Below are 22,724 nucleotides of genomic sequence, written 5' to 3' on the forward strand. Positions count from 1 at the left end.
GGGAAAATGTATCATCATCTGAACTTGTTAAATGACCAGCAAGCTTCTGTTTATTGAAGAGAGAAAATACAGATACACTACAAGCTACTAATAAAAATGTTACATGCTTGATACATGATCAACCTAAAGAAACGTTTAAATTTATGTTTTCACTTCCACATATTTAATTATGTCTGTCATAGAGATACTTTACAATTATTGATTTCCAATTAATAATATCAAGTCTCATCCTACATTTTCGAATGTCACATCGACTGTAAATCAGTCATTGTGAAAGTAAAATGAGTTGCAAATGTAATTTCAAGTTGACTCTAAACTTAAACTGATATATTTACACGAAATACAACTAATAAAACCCCTTAAAATATAACATCCTTATATCCACATTAGCATTCAAAAGTTTGGGGTTAGTCATTTTTGGGGGAGTTTTTGAAAGAAGTGTCTTATGCTCACCATGAATGCATTTTTTAATTTATTTATTTATCTAAAAAATACAGTAAAATCAGAAATATTGTGACATATTTTTACAATTTAAAATACTGGTTTTCTATTTGGATATATTTTAAAATATAATTTATTCTTGTGATGGCAAAACTGCTTTTTCAGCAGCCATTACTCAGTTTCCTATTATTATTAATGTTAAAAGAATATTACAGTAAGTGCAGCTTTATATTTTTGGTGACTTTTTTTTTTTTTCGTTTTTTCCAGAATTGTTTTTTAACTGTTTTGTTACACTATAAATGTCTTTACTGTCACTTTTTAACAATTGAATGCAGTGGCCCACTACGGAGGCTCAATCAGGACAATCGACAGGAAGGAGCACGACAATGACCAACAAAACACAAAGGACTTGAAAGACAAGACAGAGAAATATCCGTTTGCAGGCAGGGGAGGGAGCTCCTCACCAGCCGTCTGAAGTTGCCCGGGCTGGAGTTTTCTGAGTTTATGATGGGGATGTAGTCGCCCGTCAGCACGTACATCTTCCACGTGGCCGTACAGCTGTCGGACTTCTCGCAGGCGTAGCATCTCCACAGCGTCTGAACATGGGACAGAGTTATTTATGGTATATTAAGGAAGAAATGTTCATTGTGTTGTGGCCCTAGCTTTAGCTTTTAGTCTTTTGTCACCTGTATTAGAGAGGCTGCGGCTGGAATCTGCCGGTTAAAATGTTTCTGCCTCTGTTTCTGCTGGACTTTAAGAGCAAAACCAGATCCCAGAATGCCCTGCACACAGAGGAAGACAAAATACAAAATAAACTACATGGAAAAACTCACACGTGTCTTGTAGCATGCATTTTATTGCATATAATAAATGTATTTATATGAATTGTAAATCACTTAAAATTATGTATATTCTAAATATTTATTGTTATATAGTTTAAATTAAAGTTTTATATATTAATTTCAGTATATATTACTTATAACTATTGTTTATAATTGTGTTTATGGATGTGTGTAGTATATATATATATATATATATATATAGTGCTAAAGAGTTTTATATACTGCAGTAGTTCTGATTTGTTAGAATTGTGCCTTATGTTGCAGATGCATGTTATATAATGTGTAACATGAGGACTGCGGGCCCCTGAGGCCCCTGGAGGCCCTATCACTCTTAAATGGACCACATTAACCCTGGACCCCATTACTAGAGGGCCTCTATAGGAAAACACTGCCCTGGGGGGCCAGACAAGCTCAGAGAAAGTATGTGTGTGTGTTTGTGTGTGTGCAAAGAGAAAGACAGGAGTCAGTTTGTTTACCGCAGGCAGAGCGAAGAAGGAGATCGCGAACACGCTAAAGCAGGAGGCGATGGCCTTCCCAATCCACGTCTGAGGGACTTTGTCTCCATAGCCTATTGTAGTCACTGTAACCTAAGAGGAAAACAGAGTTTGGGATTCACATTCATAATTTTTAGTAGTGTTTGCAGAAATATGATAAAAGAGACAAAACCTAGCAACCTCCCAGAACACCCTAACAACCATCGCTCTTAGAGTGCTATAGCAACAGATAAAAATAAAAAACATCTTAGAAACTGTAAGAAAAAAAAAACACAGAACACACTGTCAGCTAGAAGTCGACCGATAGTGGATTTTACAAATACCGATAACTAGGTCGGACCACACTGGCTGATACCGATAAATCAACCGATAGTTTTTAAAAATGTATACTGAATGAAAACTAAAATAGAGCTCTACTGTTTTAAAAAAAACTGTACTGAACCATACTTTTGTAAATTAATAAAAAATATTAATATTAATTATTATACTGAACATTAAAGTTAGTTTATAGTTTGATAACTAATGTTAACTTTAAAATGTTTTAGTGATGGCAAATGTTGTAATTAACGCAGCTTTCATTGATCTTAATGTTAAAACAGGATTAATTGTAAAGTATTACCATTTCATTTCAACAGTCATGCTAAAGATGGCTATCTTTAAATATCTAACCAAAAGCCATAGCTATTATGTATAGATATTGTATGTGTACTCTCACAATTTATTTGCTTCTATTTTAGAACACTTGTTGATTATCTTATCAAAATAACAAAATATGTTAGTCACACACCAGGCAAAAGCGCAGCATTGCATCTAGGACAAATCACGGGTATCACACACTGGACACATCACATTCAATTCAAGTGGCCGTCTAAAACAGTTGATTTAAATCAACAAACGAGCAAAAGTTTACTTCAAGAATGAACAACGTAGCTTAGATGAGTTTGAAGTTTGGTGTTTAAAAAAAAGAGCAAACAGAAAGAGAAAGCGTGATCAATATTACAGCTCTATAAATGAAGCATACAGCCTTTATTAGAGCCATGGAAAGACAATCGTTTCACTGAAAAATGCACAATCCTACAGCCCAGGGTGAAGTCTTTATGTAGATTGACAATGATCTGGGAACAAATTGAATGTAATTTATTTAAAAACTGTGTGAATGGTGCTCTGTGGTGCAGCAGGATTTCTATGGGCTGCATTTATATCCGCATATGAATATTCCCGCACTGTGCAGCACACAGTGTCATGTGTCAAAAGCAAACAGCATGAGGTGTCAGTGATTTCAGTGAAGAGGCTGCTCTTTTATATTGATAGCAGACCCTCCTGAGCTGCTCCAGCTATGAACACAACCTAAATGGATTTTTGCCAATAGCCAATAGTTCAAGCAATCAACTATCGTACCGATTAATCGGCAAAACCGATAAATTGGTTTATCTATATTGGCAACCAAATAGCAATGCTATGGTAACCTATAAGACCTTGGTGGCTAGTTTTCCTTGGGCAAACACCTTTTTTTTTTACGTCCAGTTCGACCAAACCAGAATAGACATTACATCTACACAACATTTATTTTAATTTTGGAAGCAACAAATACACATCAAATCAAAAACAGATCTATGGAAATGGCAGACGTGTAATACTTAAGGATTTCTGAGTATGTCTTCTAAGATTACTGTTGAAGTTCATCCTCGGTTAACTTTTTCCCTAATCCAGCCTGAAACGTGGCGTTTCAGCTAACACAGAGGAAAACAAACAGGCCTGTGGCAGCGTAGTTCATTCGAGAGGACTTTCTGCTGATGAGGTGTGTTTGGTTTCTTCCCATTCAAGATGGACAAAAAGAGCTAAAGCAGGACGAGGCGTCAAACAAGTGCTTCGGGTGGCGAGAGGCTTTAATCCCACCACTGAACATCCAAAAGACCACAAAGGCCAAGACAAGAGGGAGTCCACAGTCACTGGGCTTCAAGTGCCATGGGTGGCGCCACAGACTGTGTGTGTGTGTGTGTGACTTAGACCCCTAATATTCTCCAACCAAGTGATTCACATCGAGTTATTGAGTCACAGAGTTCAGTCGATGCTCTACGTGTGTGGCAAAACCAAAGCTAACATCTCAGTATGTGTGCGTGTGTGTGGTATTCTAAGCGTGTGGGCTGCGATTACAGCACAAGTTTTTTATTTCCGTCTTGTCTTTAATCATACTAAATATATCTGCTCACAGCTCTTCTTCTTTTTAAATCAAGAGTTATGCTTTCTAACATGTTTAAGAGTGACTTGAGAAATATAGCTATAATATTGTGTATATTTTCGCATGAGTGGAACGCTTTATAATCAATTAGCATCTAACACAAGATCTATCCGTTTAATAATCATAAACACGCTAGCAGGCAAATGGTTGGATACATTTACTCCACTATTTGTTGTATTAATGACTTATATTTGACTAATTTAAGCTAATAAAGTAGGATTTGTTTTTAGCTAAGTGCGCCCCAACTGTTGACCACCACACTTCTTTAAGAAATTATTTAAGCTTCTACAAAGTTTTTCTTTTACTTTTATTAAGGATAAAGAACATTCATCTTCCTTCTTAAAAGAAAACAAGAGGCCAAAGGAAACAGCAGCAGCTTTGTTAAGTTAGCATGGAGCCGAGCGCCTAGCGAGAGCGGTTATGATTCATGTTGTTTCATCATACGGCTCTGGATGTGTCATGCCAGCTGTGGTCTGCACCTGCAACTCCAGAAAAGAAAAACACAGACCAGAAACCAAACGGTTCCCCTTCGCTCACTCGGTCCCAAAAGAAGAAGAAAAAACACAAATGAAGTCTCTTTAATGTCTCAAGTGTTTCTCTAAAACTATGCGATGGAGAACAAGAGATGTCTGCTTACATCTGATGCTTTGCAGATGTTTCTCCTGAGAAAAAGAGACTCAGAGTTTCAGAAAAGACCTCAATGTCTCAAATATGGCTCACATTTGCACAAGTTCTCAAGATGATCTCAACATGCTATCAACATTCATTTTATACCACTATAATCTTACCGTATGACATTTTATTGACTCAGTTGTGTCTGGTATTATTACAATTACAGACTTCACAGAGACAAAAGTGAAGCAAACTCCATCAAAATGAGATTTCTTTAAAAATCTTGATTCTTTCACTGATAAACCTCTGACGGGTAAGAGAAACAGAAGGAGATCTCAATGCCTCAAACAGTGCTCGATATGATCTCAGTATGATCTAAACATGCCAGTATATTCTTACTGTATGACAATTATTTACTCAGTCATGTATGGTTTTATTTTCTTTAAGAAGAAAAGTCTGAGACAAAAGCAAATCTGTAAATAAAGCACGTCAGGGTCACCATTAAATCTGCAATAAAACAGTCCTCGGATATAATTCCAAATTCCAGGTTCAAGTCGATTCCATCTATAATTCCTCCCTTCAATCTTACATTTTATGGACTTCACAGAGACAAAAGCGAGACAACCCCCATCGAGGGTTTCTCAAAGCCACCTCCTCCATACAAACAACTGCTTTTGTCCGGGATTCGAGATCCGACGGGTGGCCATAAGCTTTCTGACCCTCTTCACAGAGAGGTAGAGCCTCTGCAATTAAAGGTTTAATTAACAAATCCGACACTTTATGGCACAGAGAAGAAAGCTCTTTGAGCGAGAGGTGAAAGGGACATTGGCCGAGCTTTTGTGCTCTCAGATTCCCCGTACAGCCGTACGATTGGTTTCTCATTACGGTTCACACTAAATTCAGCTTTTTAATTAACTGCACTGGAAACTTCATCCAGGACCGATTCCAACAGCCTTTCGAGTGGGTAGCTGGATGTTTTATGACCCTCTTTTCTTGTGTGGTTTGCAATGCGACAGAACAAAGAAAATCACTGGACATTTAAAAGCATTTTAGAGCTTCAATTAAAGTTTCTGTTGTGGATATAAACATTCCCACCATCCCAAAGAAAGACCCTGAAATTCACCAGACCAGACCCAATGACAAATATAATCAATTTGAGACACAAAATACATTACTGTTCAACTAACTTTGACATGCAGCACTCATGAACCATCCACACTGAGGCACTTTTCCGAAACCTGCTGAGCTCGCTAAGTAAGCTGTTTTTTAAGGTACATGACTGACATGAAATCAGCATAGGAATACCATATAAGGTATCTAATACCGGCCAAATTCTGAGGCATCATCACCAGTGCAATCCCACAATGCATCGTGAAATGTGGTGGAGAACGCGGGCACATGTTATAAACATACTTGATATACATTCAAACTTTAAAGTTCTCTACAAAACAAGAAACTTCATGATGAACTGCTGATTAGCTTGTGTATGAGGTCACACCAGATCCCCAGAGGATATCTAGATTTTAATTATGTAGAAACCACAAACACACCTAACATTGAACAACTCAAATGATTTAAGGTAAGCAATGACTGATGTGAAAAGCAGATCTCCAAGGTCGTTGAACAAGCCAGACTTCCTTCGTCAATCATCAGATGGAAACTAGTCTAACCTGGTCTTGTGAACAAGGTGATTTTCTGCTTGTATACTCCAATGACTCAAGTTTTCAAAGAAGAAGACTAAACTCACCACACCCCACCACAGAGCATCAGCATAGCTAGAAAAACCCGTCCTCCCCTCCTCGTCCACTGCATCTTTCTCCGCCAGATACACAAAATATGATGAGAAGATCAGACCCAGGAACCCGATGTACAGCGTGGTGATCAGCTCCTGAACCGGGGGAAAATAGTTTGTTAATAATCAACAAAGATGAACCCATTTCCAGGACTTAAGATTGAACTTGAGTTCCTGATTATTTCAAGGTTCTTCATTATTTCAGTGATCTGACAAATTTCTCTTATACATATCTTACATATTTCGCATTACACATATCTTGTATTTATTTATTAGACAATATGATATCAAATTATATGACAAAATTTGCATACATTTTTTGGTACATTTTTGGTGCAACATATAAATTCACTCAAATAAATATATATTTATTTATTATCTATAAATAAAAATATTAATACATTTACTGATTTGTTTACATTTTTGGTGCAATACATAAATTCATTCAAATAGTGTGATATATAAAACTCAAAGTGCAATATATAAATTAAAAATATATATTTATTTGTTTGTTTATTATATATACACATAAATTAATATTCTTATTTGAGTAAGTCCAAATAAATAAAAAGCATTTTTTTGGTACATTTTTGGTGCAATTTATGAATTCATAACATGCATGAAAAAATATATATAAATTATATATATATATATATATATATATATATATATATATATATATATATATATATATATATATTTTTTTTTTTATATATATATATATATATATATATATATATATATATATATATATATATATATATATATATATATATATATATATATATATACTTATATACATTCAAAGATAGGATTAAAATCTAAATAAAAAGGAATTTTGAATAAATTTATTTTATTTTATTTATTTTGTTTATTTGTTTATTTTTTGCTTTGTTTTTTTTTAGATTTTAGGGGTTTTTCTTTACTCTTTTTTTGTGTGTTTTAGTAGAATAAAAATCTGAAGAAAATTTAAATTCATGACTTAATGGAAACGTGATGACACATTGTATACATTTTTTGTTACATCTTTGGTCCAATATACAAACTCCAGACTAAGATGAAAACCCAATAAAAATGGCATTTTAAACTGCTTGAATACATAGTTTATGTGGCGAATGCCATGAAGCATAAAAGCACCTTATAAGGCAAACCTTCCCTAAACCCAAGAGTGCACGTGAAGGCTCACGGGGCGCTGAATGAATCAGCCCAATCACGCCTGATCCACTGAGAACTTCAGCCCTTTCATAAGACGTGTGTCAACGCTGAAGTGATTGAGAAAATGTGTGCATAAAGTGATTGGATTTAATGCATAAAGCCTTAGATCACTGAAACGGGAGCTCTCCGCTTAGATTATCGTAATGTGAAATCATGAGGCCATATTTGGAGAGAAATCTGAGGTTGGTTGTGCCAGACGTGCACTGATTAGCCCTGTTTGATGAAATCAGTGGGTTTCATTGTACTGTAAAGTATTAAGGTGAATATCACGGTCAAGGCCTGACGGCGTAAATCAAGCGCACCTGCCGATGAATAAAAACCACTGATCCCAGAAGCCTCCACGTTCCACCTTGACGATCCACATGCAACATTCGCAAGATCTGGAGGAAGCGAATCCCTCTGCAATCAAATAAATCAGAGCAATATAGTAGAATAAACATCAGGGACTATGATCATCACTGGTTGTTGTGCTGATGATGATGCTTCTCTTGGTCATATCTGTACCTGATCGCAGATGTGGCGAACACTTGCCCATTAGACCCAACACTCAGAACCACTACAGAGGCGACGACTACTATCAGATCTGAGTCACCAGTCAAAGAAGAGAGAGAGAAAAAAAACAAGAGAAGTGACAATAATGACAACATTTTGATGCAAAATGTATAAATAAAAATACAGCTGATGCAACCATGGTTATTAAAAAAATATACTCAATCGGAAACTATTTATTCATTCATTTTAGTTTATTGATCACTGTAAATAAATACATAAATAATTTAGTCTGTAAACATGACATTTCCGTTTAAGTGAAAATAATAACATTAAGGTTCAAGACTCTTTGTTTGTTTACTGGTTTGTAAGTATTAATGTTTATGAATTTATTTTTATTAATTTGTTTATTAACTTTACTCATGCAGTAATTATTTTGTTTCATTTATTTTTTTAATTTTTGTTAAATTTGTATGCAGATTATGTGGCATATTAATTGAAAAAAATTCAATTGCAGTGAAAGTAATAACATTATGGTGAAAGAAAAGCATTTTTGGTTTATTTACTGCATACTAAACTAAAAAAAAACTAATTTTTGTTACTTATCTGAAAAAATCCTACATTTATTTTATTTCAGCTATAAAAACTACATAAACATATAAATATATAAAATAAATAAAAATGACAAAAACACAAACAAAATTACTAAAACTTTAAGAGAAATTGTAATGAAAATTAAACGCATGAAAAAACTATTCTATTAATTAACTATTATAATAAAAACTTAGAGTAGTTTCTCAATTATACTAAAATAATACCGGAGACAATCAGATAACTTTTAGAAATAAAACAAAAAAATAAAACAAAACAAAAACAAAACAAAAGCAAACTAAATAAAAGCAAAAGCAAAAGCAAAAGCAAAAGCAAAACAAAACAAAACAAAACAAAACAAAACAAAACAAAACAAAATAAAATAAAATTTTCAGTGTGAGGAAAGAACCTGAAATTATACAGTTCATTCAAGTAGATACCTATAATGGAGATGGGTTTCCTGATGAACCTCAGACGGCCTTTAATACCCACATATTTGCTCCGACAGCCAGCTGACCACAGACGGACCACGTACTCCGTCCCAAAAAACACCACCAGCACGATCTCCTGTAAAGCAGAAAGAAACAGGTGGATCTTTGTATGCATAAACACTATCCCGGAGGATCGTGCTCGGTCTGAATCAGTGGATGTGCCACTGTGAAGGAGTCAGACACACTGATCTACAGCTCCTCTCTGACCTCTCATCATCATCTGACCCCGAGCCGCTCAGGGGTCTCTGGGCCTGACTGCAGTTTAATTACACAAGTCAAACAATAGCTAACAATAAATATAGTCTGCTAGCAGAAACAAACTGTGTGCACGCCTATTCACAAAAATATCCAGAGGGAAATTTCAGGGCTCAATAAATTTGGAGCAGCTAAGACCACTTGAAAAAAAATTCTTAAACTTATTAATTTCAATTTATTTCCACTAATGAGTGACTAGTTGTTGTCCAGTTAGAGTTTGGAGCTTTATAAATGAGTGTGAAACATCTCTGATCCTTTGATGTGAAATGACTCACTATTAAAATAATACAATTAAAAAATAAAACAGTAGATGTCTTGGCTAGGTAATAATAAAATAAAATAATTAATAGAGTTCCCAGTTTCAGAATCTCTCCTTTAGAGATCAGCTTTGATTTGGAACTTTGGTTTTTGTTTTATTCTATTTTATTTTTAGAATAAAATAAATTTGGAATTTTTATTTGTAATCTTTCAAGTGTGTCTTTTGTGATCTTAGGTTTTTAACTGATTGTAGTTTTTAGAGGATTAAAAAAAAAAAAAAAGATAAAATGTTTATTTTCAAAGTAATAAAACCAGACACAAATAAGTTTTTTTCCAGAAAGAGATTTATATTTGACAATTTTTGGATAAATGTTTGTACTGAGATCTTTTTGCTGAGACTAAGACTCTCTGTTTTAAACAGATCTTTGTGTATTATCTCTTACACAGTATAAATAGACACAAACGCTGCTCAGCCCCTCTGGGTTTCTCTGAGATCCCCCTCACAGGTGTTTTCAGGTGCGGGTGTACTGACAGAAATACTAAACTACTCCATCATTCATATTTAATGTGCTCCTGGGAATACAAGCCTTTAAATCCTGGCCATGAACTCAACATTAGCTCAACTGAGATATGACACTGCCATCCAGTGGGAGACAGTACAGTACTGCATAAGCCCACTGGAAATCACCTGCAGCACAAATAAAGAAAATACCCCTTTAACTTTAATAATAAATATCTCAGTGTGTGCATGCTATTCAATAAATAAATAAATAGATGAAAAATACATAAATACAAAATAAAATATAAAAAAATAAAGTAAAAATGTATATTTAAAATAAATAAATAAAAAGCATCAGTCTCAGCTGGGGGAAAAATATAAACAACAAAGCACTTGTTTTTTTCTGTTAGAGGTAAAAAAAAAAAAAATAAAATAAAATAAAATAATCAAGAAATAAATAAACAGTTTAAAAATGCATATTAAACATAAATAGTTTAATAAAATTAAAAACTGTTTTCATTATATATTAGGGGTGTGTGTGATAATATCATAGAACAAATAATACATAAATAAATAAATATATTTACAGTATCTGTCTTAGCTATGTAATAAATATAAAAAAATCAAGCAATTGGTATTTTCTGTTGAGGTAAAAAAATAAAATAAATAAATAAATAAATAAAATAAAATAAAATAACATAAAATTATTAGCTGGGAATAAAAAATAAAATTAAATAAATACATAAAAGAACTGATATCCTGTGAAACGCTTACCATCCAGTAGAGAGATCCTGTTGCGAAGTCTGCATACTGCTCGATGGTGGACAGGACGCTGAATATCAGGCAGACTAGGACCATGAGGAACCTGGGGACATAAAGTAGGTAAGATCTGCCATTACACACAGGTGTATCTCTTTCCATTTAATGATTTCATCAGATGATTCAAAACCACATCATTATCTGTTCCCATCAAAACCGCTTAAGGTCATTTCATCAGAGCCTGATGAAGATTTCGGTTATTTTCCATTGAACTGGATCTGGAGGCCACTCTAGCATTATGGCCCTGATCACAAATCATCTCAATTCACAAACTAGTTATGAGCCAATACAGCAGTTACCTTGATAATGCAATATAACTCAACACTTTGTCACATCCTGTTTGTATTTGCATATAACTAAATGTATTGCTTTAATATACAGTATACATTTTAAATTGACACATTCAAAAAACCCCTTGCATTCTTTGGAAAATAAACAAATAAACAAAAAAGTACTGCTATAAACTCCTCTAATGTAAAATCCTCTATGATATCCAGTTAACCGTAATCCTGCAAGCTTTTTAAGATGCACATCGGGACAAAAACAAATATATGAAGGCATATTTTTAGACATCAATCCTTAAAAAAGAATGTACAAACAAATTTACTAATTAAGATAAAATAAAAATAGTAGTCTTAGCTGGAAAACAAACAAACAAACAAATTAATTAATGAATTTCAGCTGGGTAATGATTATAGACAACAAGAACTTTCTGCTAATTTTCTGTTAAGGCAAAACTTTTTTTTCACTAAATTAAATTAAATGAAAATAAATGAAATAAAATGAAATGAAATTAAATTAAATTAAATTAAATTAAATTAAATTAAATTAAATTAAATTAAATTAAATTAAATTAAATTAAATTAAATTAAATTAAATTAAATTAAATAATAGTAGTAACGGTAGATGTCTTGGCTGGTTAATAAGTACAGACAACAAGCACTTGGTATTTTTTAAATTAAATTAAATTAAATTAAATTAAATTAAATTAAATTAAATTAAATTAAATTAAATTAAATTAAATTAAATTAAATTAAATTAAATTAAATTAAATTAAATTAAATTAAATTAAATTCCTCATGAGAGATTGTGAATTGCAATATAAATACAATTAACTTGCACTGATTTGTCTTTAATTCCATCCTGCCACATTCAAATAGATGTTAAAAATTAAGTTAAAATGAATGAAAAGCACATCAGCAAAACACGGCCACTCTAATTAGACAAGACTTCCTTAATCTACTAGTCATTCAGAAAAGTCTGATGGCTGAAGTCTGAAGGCAAAACGTGATGGTTTTGAACAGCGTTTCTTAAATGAGCATACTGTTAGTGTTGGTAAGGATTCCCACACACAGAGGACAGATGTGAGAGAGTTTAACCACATGAGAGGTTACACACTTGCACAAACAGGCGCTTTTCCTTCAAACACACACACACACACACACACACACTCCTTCCAACTCAAAAAGACAAACACACAATGTGACTCACACAGCAGTCAGAGATCAAAAAGTCACATGTGTATTTCAAAAGATAAAGCAGCAAAGGCGGTCTGGAGTTACGTCATGTCCAGATGTACGCTGACCTCGAGTGTTCGAGCGGCTCCAGTCTGTTTTGACTGATGGTGGTCTCCTAACATAGATAACAATCCTAACAATCGATACTATTAGAGATAAAATTGTAACCATTTAGCCGTCAGCTACAGTATCGCATCAGACAGTGCGCTATAGACCCCCTGAGGAACAGTTCCACTCATTCTCTACCATAGGAAAGGAAGAAATGTATAAACTTGTTAAATCATCTAAACCAACAACATGTATGTTAGACCCTATACCATCTAAGCTCCTAAAAGAGGTGCTTCCAGAAGTCATAGATCCTCTTCTGACTATTATTAATTCCTCATTGTCATTAGGATATGTCCCCAAAACCTTCAAACTGGCTGTTATTAAGCCTCTCATCAAAAAACCACAACTTGACCCCAAAGAACTAGTTAATTATAAACCAATCTCGAATCTCCCTTTTCTGTCCAAGATACTAGAAAAGGTGGTATCCTCACAATTATATTCCTTCTTAGAGAAAAATGGTATATGTGATGATTTCCGTATCATAGTACTGAGACTGCTCTCCTTAGAGTTACAAATGACCTGCTCTTATCATCTGATCGTGGGTGTATCTCTCTATTAGTTTTATTGGATCTTAGTGCTGCGTTTGACACAATTGACCACAACATTCTTTTGCATAGTCTTGAACACTTTGTTGGCATTAATGGAAGTGCATTAGCATGGTGCATTAGCATTAGCATTAGCATACTCATATGACCGCCATCAGTTCGTAGCAGTGAATGAAGATGTATCATATCGATCACAAGTGCAGTATGGAGTACTTCAAGGCTCAGTACTAGGGCCGCTACTTTTCACGCTTTATATGTTACCCTTGGGAGATATCATCAGGAAACATGGTGTTAGTTATGCTGATGATACTCTGCTCTATATTTCTTCATGGCCCGGTGAAACACACCAATTTGAAAAACTAATGGATTGCATAGTCGATATAAAAAACTGGATGACGAGTAATTTCTTACTGCTAAATTCTGAAAAAACAGAGGTGTTAATTATAGGACCTAAAAACTCTGCTTGTAATAACCTAGAACACTGTCTAAGACTTGATGGTTGCTGTGTCAATTCTTCGTCATCAGTTAGGAATCTAGGTGTGCTATTTGATCGCAATCTTTCCTTAGAAAGCCACGTTTCTAGCATTTGTAAAACTGCATTTTTCCATCTCAAAAATATATCTAAATTACGGCCTATGCTCTCAATGTCAAATGCAGAAATGTTAATCGATGCATTTATGACCTCAAGGTTAGATTATTGTAATGCTTTGTTGGGGGGTTGTTCTGCTCGCTTTAATAATTAAACTACAGCTAGTCCAAAATGCAGCAGCAAGAGTTCTTACTAGAACCAGGAAGTATGACCATATTAGCCCGGTCCTGTCAACACTGCACTGGCTCCCTATCAAACATCGTATAGATTTTAAAATATTGCTTATTACTTATAAAGCCCTGAATGGTTTAGCACCTCAGTATTTGAATGAGCTCCTTTTACATTATAATCCTCTACGTCTGCTACGTTCTCAAAACTCAGGCAATTTGATAATACCTAGAATATCAAAATCAACTGCGGGCGGCAGATCCTTTTCCTATTTGGCGCCTAAACTCTGGAATAACCTACCTAACATTGTTCGGGAGGCAGACACACTCTTGCAGTTTAAATCTAGATTAAAGACCCATCTCTTTAACCTGGCTTACACATAACATACTAATATGCTTTAATTTTCCAAATCCGTTAAAGGATTTTTAGGCTGCATTAATTAGGTAAACCGGAACCGGAAACACTTCCCATAACACCCTATGTACTTGCTACATCATTAGAAGAATGGCATCTACACTAATATTTGTCTGTTTCTCTCTTATTCTGAGGTCACCGTAGCCACCAGATCCAGTCTGTGTCCAGATCAGAGGGTCACTGCAGTCACCCGGATCCAGTACGTATCCAGACCAGATGGTGGATCAGCACCTAGAAAGGACCTCTACTGCCCTGAAAGAGAGCGGAGACCAGGACAACTAGAGCCCCAGATACAGATCCCCTCTAAAGACCTTGTCTCAGATGACCACCAGGACAAGACCACAGGAAACAGATGACTCTTCTGCACAATCTGACTTTGCTGCAGCCTGGAATTAAACTACTGGTTTCGTCTGGTCAGAGGAGAACTGCCCCCCCAACTGAGCCTGGTTTCTCCCAAGGTTTTTTCTCTATTCTGTCACCAATGGAGTTTCGGTTCCTTGCCGCCGTCGCCTCTGGCTTGCTTAATTGGGGTCACTTCATCTACAGCAATATCATTGACTTGATTGCAATTAAATGCACAGACACTATTTAAACTGAACAGAGATGACATCACTGAATTCAATGATGAACTGCCTGTCATTTTGCATTATTGACACTGTTTTCCTAATGAATGTTGTTCAGTTGCTTTGACGCAATGTATTTTGTTTAAAGCGCTATATAAATAAAGGTGACTTGACTTGACTAACATCATTCAAACCACAGTCATGTCATGTAAGCAAAATCCTCAAATACTGACCGCTCCTGAGCGGAGAGACACCTGAGCTGAGGCTCTGCTCATTTAAAGAGTCTGAACTATAGAGCGCCATTCTTCATAATTCTATAGGATCCCTTAGTATTCCGTTCTAGTTCTGTTCTGTTCTACAAGATTCTAATCTATAAGGTCCTAATTTGTGGCAACATATAGTTAAACTTTTTTGAATAGTCAGATATTTGATCCAAAGTACCCCAAAAACAGTAAAAATATTTTACTATTTAAAATGACTGTTTTCTATTTGAATATAAATTCTAATGTAATTTATTCCTGTGATCAAAACTGTATTTTTAGCATCATTAATCCGGTCACATGATCCTTCAGAAACCATTCTGATATTCTGATTTGCTGCTCAAAAACATTTATTATTATTAAGTTGAAAACAGATATATAGAATATATTTTTAGGTTTCGCTGATGAATGTAAAGTGTAGAAGAACTGCATTTATCTGAAATATAAATCTTCTGTAACATTATAAATGTCTTTAGCATCACTTTTGGTCAATTTAAAGCATGCTTGCTAGATAAAAGTATTAATTTCTATAATTACGCTTTTGAATGGTTTAGTGTATAATGGATCATTCTATTCATCAAAGAATCTTGAAAAAATATTGATAATGATAATAATAAATCTGTCTTGAGCAAATCAGCATATTAGAATGATTTCTGAAGATCATGTGACACTGAAGACTGGAGAAACGATACTGAAAATACAGTTTGATCACCGAAATAAATCACATTAAAAAAATATTCAAATAGAAAGCAAAATATTTCACAATATTACTGCTTTTGCTGTATTTTGGATCAAATAAATGCATGCTTGGTGAGCAGAAGAGACCTTTGACTGGTAGTGTACATAAACTGTAAAGTTTCTGCATTTTCCAAGAATGCTACTGAAATGTTTGTGCTGAGCGTGGAAGCTGAACAGTAAATTGGAGGCACTGATGCGATCGTTTGCATTTAGCTTAATATACACCCTTGATTTTGCTCATACAGAAAAGAGTAATCCATCTTTCAAATCAGTAAAAGATCTACTTTCAGTTGTGTGCACTCAAAATAACAAAAAAACATTGCGCTTTTGTAAAATAAAAAGCAAACGGTGCACTTTCTCCCATCTCGTTCTCTGTGAAATTAAGCGCGTCAAAAAATTTATTAATCTCAACTCTGTGTTTGACTCACACACTTGAAAAATATATCAATAGAAAATGTCTACTTTTAAATGAACCAATTAAAATGATTTTTTTTTCCAGATCATGTCATTTGTATGAAACGTAAACATCCACTGTGGAGAGGAGTGTCGTTGACTTCGTCACTGCAGCCGAAAATATAGAAAACATTACTTTATCAGTGAATTATAATGTTAAGGCAATCTTCTTGCTGTTTTTCCCTGAGAGTCTAGATTACAGGTAATAAATGTTATAAATAATGTTCAGTTTCTTGCACCACGGATAATTTCGCTTCATAAGATCTCAATGTACTGTATTGTCAGGAGCCACAGCTTTTAATTTTGTTCCTTGAGATGACAATAACTGTCAGCTTGCATGTTATGAATCTTTTTTACAGTTCTATTGAAGAAACAATCTCATCTACATCTTGTGGCCTAAGGTTGAGTAAATTAAAATCAACTTCAAATTTTTGGTTTTCATTAGGTTTATGCTCTGGGTTCTGCTCTATCTGATTCAGCATTGTAAGGTTCTGCTCTTATTAAGGTTCCACACGATCAGGTTTCTGCTCTAAAAGGAGTCAAAGGACACTGACGCTGTACATTACTGAAAGCAATGGCTTTTAAACATTCACTCCGTTTGGAGCCCATAATCAGAAGGCCAAAACAGATTATGACCAAAGTTCTTAAAGTTCTGTCACTAAAACTCTCAATGCTATTCAAGCAAGGCGATTATGTTCAGAAAACGTTTCAAAACTTATGTAAAAATCCTAAAAAGAAAAATATAAGTGATCTCATATGAGCTAAATGACTGCAGCTGCGCTGTATGGAAAAAGAAATGCTCCTCTAATCCATTTCAGAAATGACCAGATGTTGTGATATCACACCATCAACAGCAGGATTAACAGAGATGCAGGACGTTACACTCGTAAATGGAACAAATATGGCCTCCATCATTTTCTCAAATTTGGATTAAGAGCCATGTCAATAGATGAAAGAGTAATAATGTTTCATAAGCTGAAAATCCTTTTAAATCTGTCTAAAGGTTGAGTAGCAGGGAATTGTTACTATAAACCGTTCAGGTACCATCTGTGAATAATAGTCAAAATATGAAAGAATCAAACTGGCTTTGATCTTATATTTAAAAATAAATGAATGAATGTTATATACTGTATTTTATATATACTGTATACACAATCACCATCCTCTTTATAAGGTACACCTGTTCAATTGCTTGCTAACACAAATAGCTAATCAGCCAATCACATGGCAGCAACTCAATGCATTTAGGGATCTAGATGTGGAGAAGACGATTGCTGAAGTTCAAACCGAGCATCAGAATGGGGAAGAAAGAGGATTTAAGTGACTTTGAGCGTGGAATGGTTGTTGGTGCCAGTCGGGCTGGTCTGAGTATTTCAACAACTGATGATCTACTTGGATTTACACACACAATCTCTCAGGGGAAGTCGTGGCCTAATGGTTAGAGAGTCTGACTCTCAATCGGAGGGTTGTGAGTTCGAGTCCCGGGTCGGCAGGAATTGTGGGTGGGGGGAGTGCATGTACAGTGCTGTCTCCACCTTCAATACCATGACTGAGGTGTCCTTGAGCAAGGCACTGAACCCCCAACTGCTCCCCGGGCGCCGCAGCATAAATGGCTGCCCACTGCTCCAGGTGTGTGTTCACGATGTGTGTGTTCACGATGTGTGTGTGCACTTTGAATGGGTTAAAAAGCAGAGCACAAATTCCTTACTTGGCTGAATGTGACTTCACTTCACACAACCATCTCTAGGGTTTACAGTTGTGTGGACAAAAATGCCTGTCAGAGATGAATGGGCAGACTGGTTAGAGATGATATAAAGGCAACAGTAACTCAAATAAGCACTTAAACATGCAGAATACCATCTCTGAACACACAACACGTTGAACCCTGAAACAGATGAGCAGAAGACCACAGCGGGTGCTGCTTCTGTCAGTTATATTTACAATTCACACAGCCTCACCAGAATAAGACAATAGAAGATTGGAAAAATGTTTCCTGATCTGATAAGTCTCGATTTCTGCTGCAACATTCAGATGGTGGGGTCAGAATTGGGTGTAAAGTACATAAAAGCATGGATCCATCCTGCCTTGTCTCAAGGGTTCAGGCTGCTGGTGGTGTAATGGTGTGGAAGATATTTTCATGCCACACTTTGGGCCCCTTAGTACCAATTGAGCATGGTTTAAACACCACAGCCTACCTCAGTATTGTTGCTGACCATGTCCATCCCTTTATGACCACCATGTACCCATCCTCTGATGGCTACTTCCAGCAGGATAATCCACCAAGTCACAAAGCTCAAATCATCTCAGACTGTTTCTTAACCATGACAATGAGTTCACTTTACTCAGATGGCCTCCACAGTCACCAGATCTCAACCCAGTAGAGCAGCTTTGGGATGTGGAGGAACGGGAGCTTCCCATCATGGATGTGCAGCCGACAAATCTCCATCAACTGTGTGATGCTATCATGTAAATATGGACCAAAATCTCTGAGGAATATTTCCAACACCTTGTTGAATCTATGCCATGAAGAATTAAGGCAGTTCTGAAAACAAAAGGGGGTCTAATCCTGTACAAGCAAGTGGCCAGTGAATATAGTATATATATATATACATATACACAATATACAGTATAACTGTCATTAATTTTTTTTTTTTTGAAGTTTGAAGTGATTGTGAAAATATTAATTATTTACTTTATACTTTAACTTTATATTTACTTATATACACTTATATTATACAGTGTGTGTGTATATATATATATATACACACACACACACACACTTTATATTTTCTTAAAACAATTTGAATAAAACAATTTCACACACTTTAGTTATTCAATCAATTTAGACTTTACATTGGTATTTTATTTATTTACATATGACATGTGTGTGTACTTTTTAATTATTAAATAATATTTATTATTTATATTTATATTACAATATATTGAAATATTTCATGTAATTCTATTAAAATGTATCTAAAAATATCACAAATCCCTAAATATAAATAATAAATATATATTTACTTCATTTTTTACTTTAAATTGTAAATTAAACAATTTAATAATTTACAAATATAGATTTTTAAAATCACTATGGTCTAATTAATAAAAACTACAGCTTTAAACCAAGAGTAATCTAGTCTAAGATTGTGCATCATCTGAAAGGTCGTGTTTTGTTTGACCTTTGGCCTCATGACCCTTTACTCCTCATGAGTTGTTTCTCTTTGTGCAGATGTTTGTCTCTACCCTACATTATGTTCCTGTCAATCCCATGGACCCCTGCAGACACATCCAGGGCTCTCGTCTTTAGCCAAATTAAATTCCAAATCCAAACCAGATTCCTAGCCCAAAAAACAATAACAGTTTCCTCTGAACCTTGCCTTAGACGAGCCATTTTCAATCAACCTCCCATTGCGTTAAGAAGACAAGGCACACCGGCAAATAATAGCGTCACGAGCTTGGGACATACAAGCTCACTGGTTAAAAATAATTAAAAAAATGAAGGACAAACTCTAGACCTGATTAAAACAAAACATCTGGTGCATTACTGAGCTAGATCCCAAAATCAGACTGATTACTGGCATTCATCACGTCCATTAAAACTGATAATATATTGTAATCTAGAACTACATTTAAAGGGAAGATCAGTGTACAACAAAAAATCTACAATGTCATAAATAATATATAGGTATTTAGCCTAAATCAAATCTCAACTATCATTTCTTACAGCTGTCCTGTTACATTTTGTGGGTCTTTTTTGCATGACTTGTTAAGTGTCAAATGAAAGTAATAATTGGCTTTGGCAGGTAACTAAAAGCTGCTTGCTAGTTGGCCAGTAACTTTATAAGGAAAGGAAACATAATACATGGTTTAATCAACCCAAGAAAACTAATCTGACCCTCACTAATGTGACAACCCATTCAAATCAAAGCAAATGTCAACTGTTTTTTTCCATATCAACTTTAATCATATCAATTTATACTAACACTTGCCTGGAAAATTTACCAAGGTCCTTTCTTCCAGACATGAATTTTGGGACACACTTGGAATATTTATCACAATAAGCCTTCAAAAAGAAAATATTATTAGCTAAATCACTGTATGTCGTTCAGTATATGAGACAGTTTCACAGAGAGATAAAAACTGACACAAATATGGTCATATAAATAAACATAATTTAAAAGTTTGGGATTTTTTTGGAAGAAATTAACACTTTTATTCAGCACAGAGGCATTAAATTGATTAAAAGTGACAGTAAAGACATTTATATGTTACAAAATATTTAGATTTCAGATAAATGCTTTTCTTTTGTACTTTTTATTCATCAAAGAAATACTGAAAACAAAACGTATAACGCTTTCCAAATAAATATGAAGCAGCACAACTATTTCCAAAATTGATAGTAATCATAAATGTTTCTTGAGCAGTAAATCAGTATTTTTGAATGATTTCTGAAGATCATGTGACACTGAAGACTGGAGTAATGATCACAGGAATAAATTACATTTTAAAATATATTCAATCAGATAACATTTATTTTAAATTGCGATAAAATGTCACAATATTACTGTTTTGATCAATAAATGCAAAAGTGGTGTGCAGAAGAGCCTTATTTAAAAATAAGTAAATAAATAAATAACAGCATGACACATAGTTACAAAAATCAGGCTTCTTTAATGGTAATAATCTTTTTCTTTTTCTCAAAAGGTCACATTTTTCAAGGTTGCAGAGGACAGATCACTGCTGACCTATCAGACAGCGATTACAGATTTCCGGTCATCCAGGAAAAGCCGGTGATGGCTTTTTCCCAGAGTCATGCCCCTCATATCGGGGTCATACATCAGCTTAGCAAAGATATTAATACTCATTAGCAGGGTGATGCAGAGGATTATGCTATCATATACTGCACATTTGGCATACTGCAAAAAACTGGGATGCATATTCAAACTATTTTTTTTCCACTCATACATTCTCAGGAAAATGGTACACCTATTAATAGGTACCATTTAGGCACAAATATGTACTTTTAAAGCACCTTTAAAGAACTTGTAAATGTATATGCATGATTAAGGTACTAATATGTACTTTTAAAACCCTAATATGTACCATTTAGACAGGGGCGTCATGCACTCATTATTTTTGGGGGGTCGTCATCTGACACACAACAGCCACAACAGCATATTGGCAAATTACCATTAAGCATAATTTATGTATTTTTTCATTTTTATTAGAAATATTCAAACTATATCATGAAATATCTCGATTCTCATCTTCACACATTATGTTGGATAATATGCGATGGTCAAAGTAGCCTAATAATGTAATCTATTTAACGATGCATAAAAACCGCAATAACATTTTAATATTACTGACTTTATATTAAATGTGAATTTCATTGTACAGAAATAGAGCAAATAACATTTACATTATCAAAGATCATTTACACTGAGAGTCTAGAGTTCAATCACTCTCAAAAACTCACTGAATTAAAATCACTGAAACTGTTAACACTGTGAAATCAATATCTTACTTAAAGATTCGTACACATATCTGCACTTGGTTGTTTCTGAATTTGCCAGAAAGAGAAATTCAGTAAGTGTACGAGTGAAGGAAGCACCGGCATTTTAGCGATGACTCATCAGAACACCTCTGATTGGCCATTGCATTCATAAGCTCATCAGAATCTTGTGTGATTGGTTATAATGCTTGAGTACTGCTCCAGTCGCAACTTAACACCGTTTTTCTGAGAGTGTATGGGTTTGTAGGAAATACACCTTCCAATTGAGAAATACACTAAAGCAGTGAGGATAATAACCTGTGAATGTCTCCGTTTGCCTAGTGCAACCCGAAGCAGCACAAACATAAAGAGTGTGACTGTAAAAGCGGAGCTGTGAAGTACAGCGCCTCATGAACACCACCTGACCCGGCTCTGGCCTGAGATTACTTATTGATGGCAGTCAGTTTTAGGATCCTGACAGGGAAACAAGAGAACATGAAATGTAATCCAGTCGACAGCTCAACTTAAGCATGAAATGGTACACTGGTCTCCGTACGCTGTAGTTCGGTAAGTACAGACCGCTCTTAGTGCAAATAATCCGAGACAGTTACAGCTAGCAAAACTAGCAGCCCACCCAGCCAAGTGTGGACTCGCTTCATAGAGCCAAACAAAAACATCTAAAGCAATCATATATTTGATGTCTAATGGGATTTCAAGTTGTAAACGTTTCAAAATGACTCATGCATCCAGCTGTCCGGAGTGGATTAAATCGCCTATGAGTTATCATCTTATTTGGGATGAACTGATTATTTTTATGGCTCAATTAAGTATGTTC

General features: G+C 34.8%; 1 protein-coding gene across 1 annotated transcript in view; it reads right to left on the bottom strand.

Moving 5' to 3' along the window:
* kcnq1.2 (potassium voltage-gated channel, KQT-like subfamily, member 1.2) overlaps positions 1 to 22,724 on the bottom strand; it is a 148,109-nt gene that overhangs the window by 118,206 nt on the left and 7,179 nt on the right. Inside the window, exons 2-9 of the mRNA XM_059536641.1 lie at positions 10,993 to 11,083; positions 9,156 to 9,282; positions 8,140 to 8,218; positions 7,938 to 8,034; positions 6,376 to 6,516; positions 1,760 to 1,870; positions 1,128 to 1,223; positions 906 to 1,037 (exon numbers count right to left, since the gene is read on the bottom strand). Of these exons, the coding sequence (XP_059392624.1) occupies positions 906 to 1,037; positions 1,128 to 1,223; positions 1,760 to 1,870; positions 6,376 to 6,516; positions 7,938 to 8,034; positions 8,140 to 8,218; positions 9,156 to 9,282; positions 10,993 to 11,083 (874 nt within the window). The remainder of the gene's footprint in view (positions 1 to 905; positions 1,038 to 1,127; positions 1,224 to 1,759; positions 1,871 to 6,375; positions 6,517 to 7,937; positions 8,035 to 8,139; positions 8,219 to 9,155; positions 9,283 to 10,992; positions 11,084 to 22,724) is intronic.

This window comes from Carassius carassius, chromosome 43 (assembly GCF_963082965.1).
Source record: "Carassius carassius chromosome 43, fCarCar2.1, whole genome shotgun sequence".
In the NCBI taxonomy this organism is placed as follows: Eukaryota; Metazoa; Chordata; class Actinopteri; order Cypriniformes; family Cyprinidae; genus Carassius; species Carassius carassius.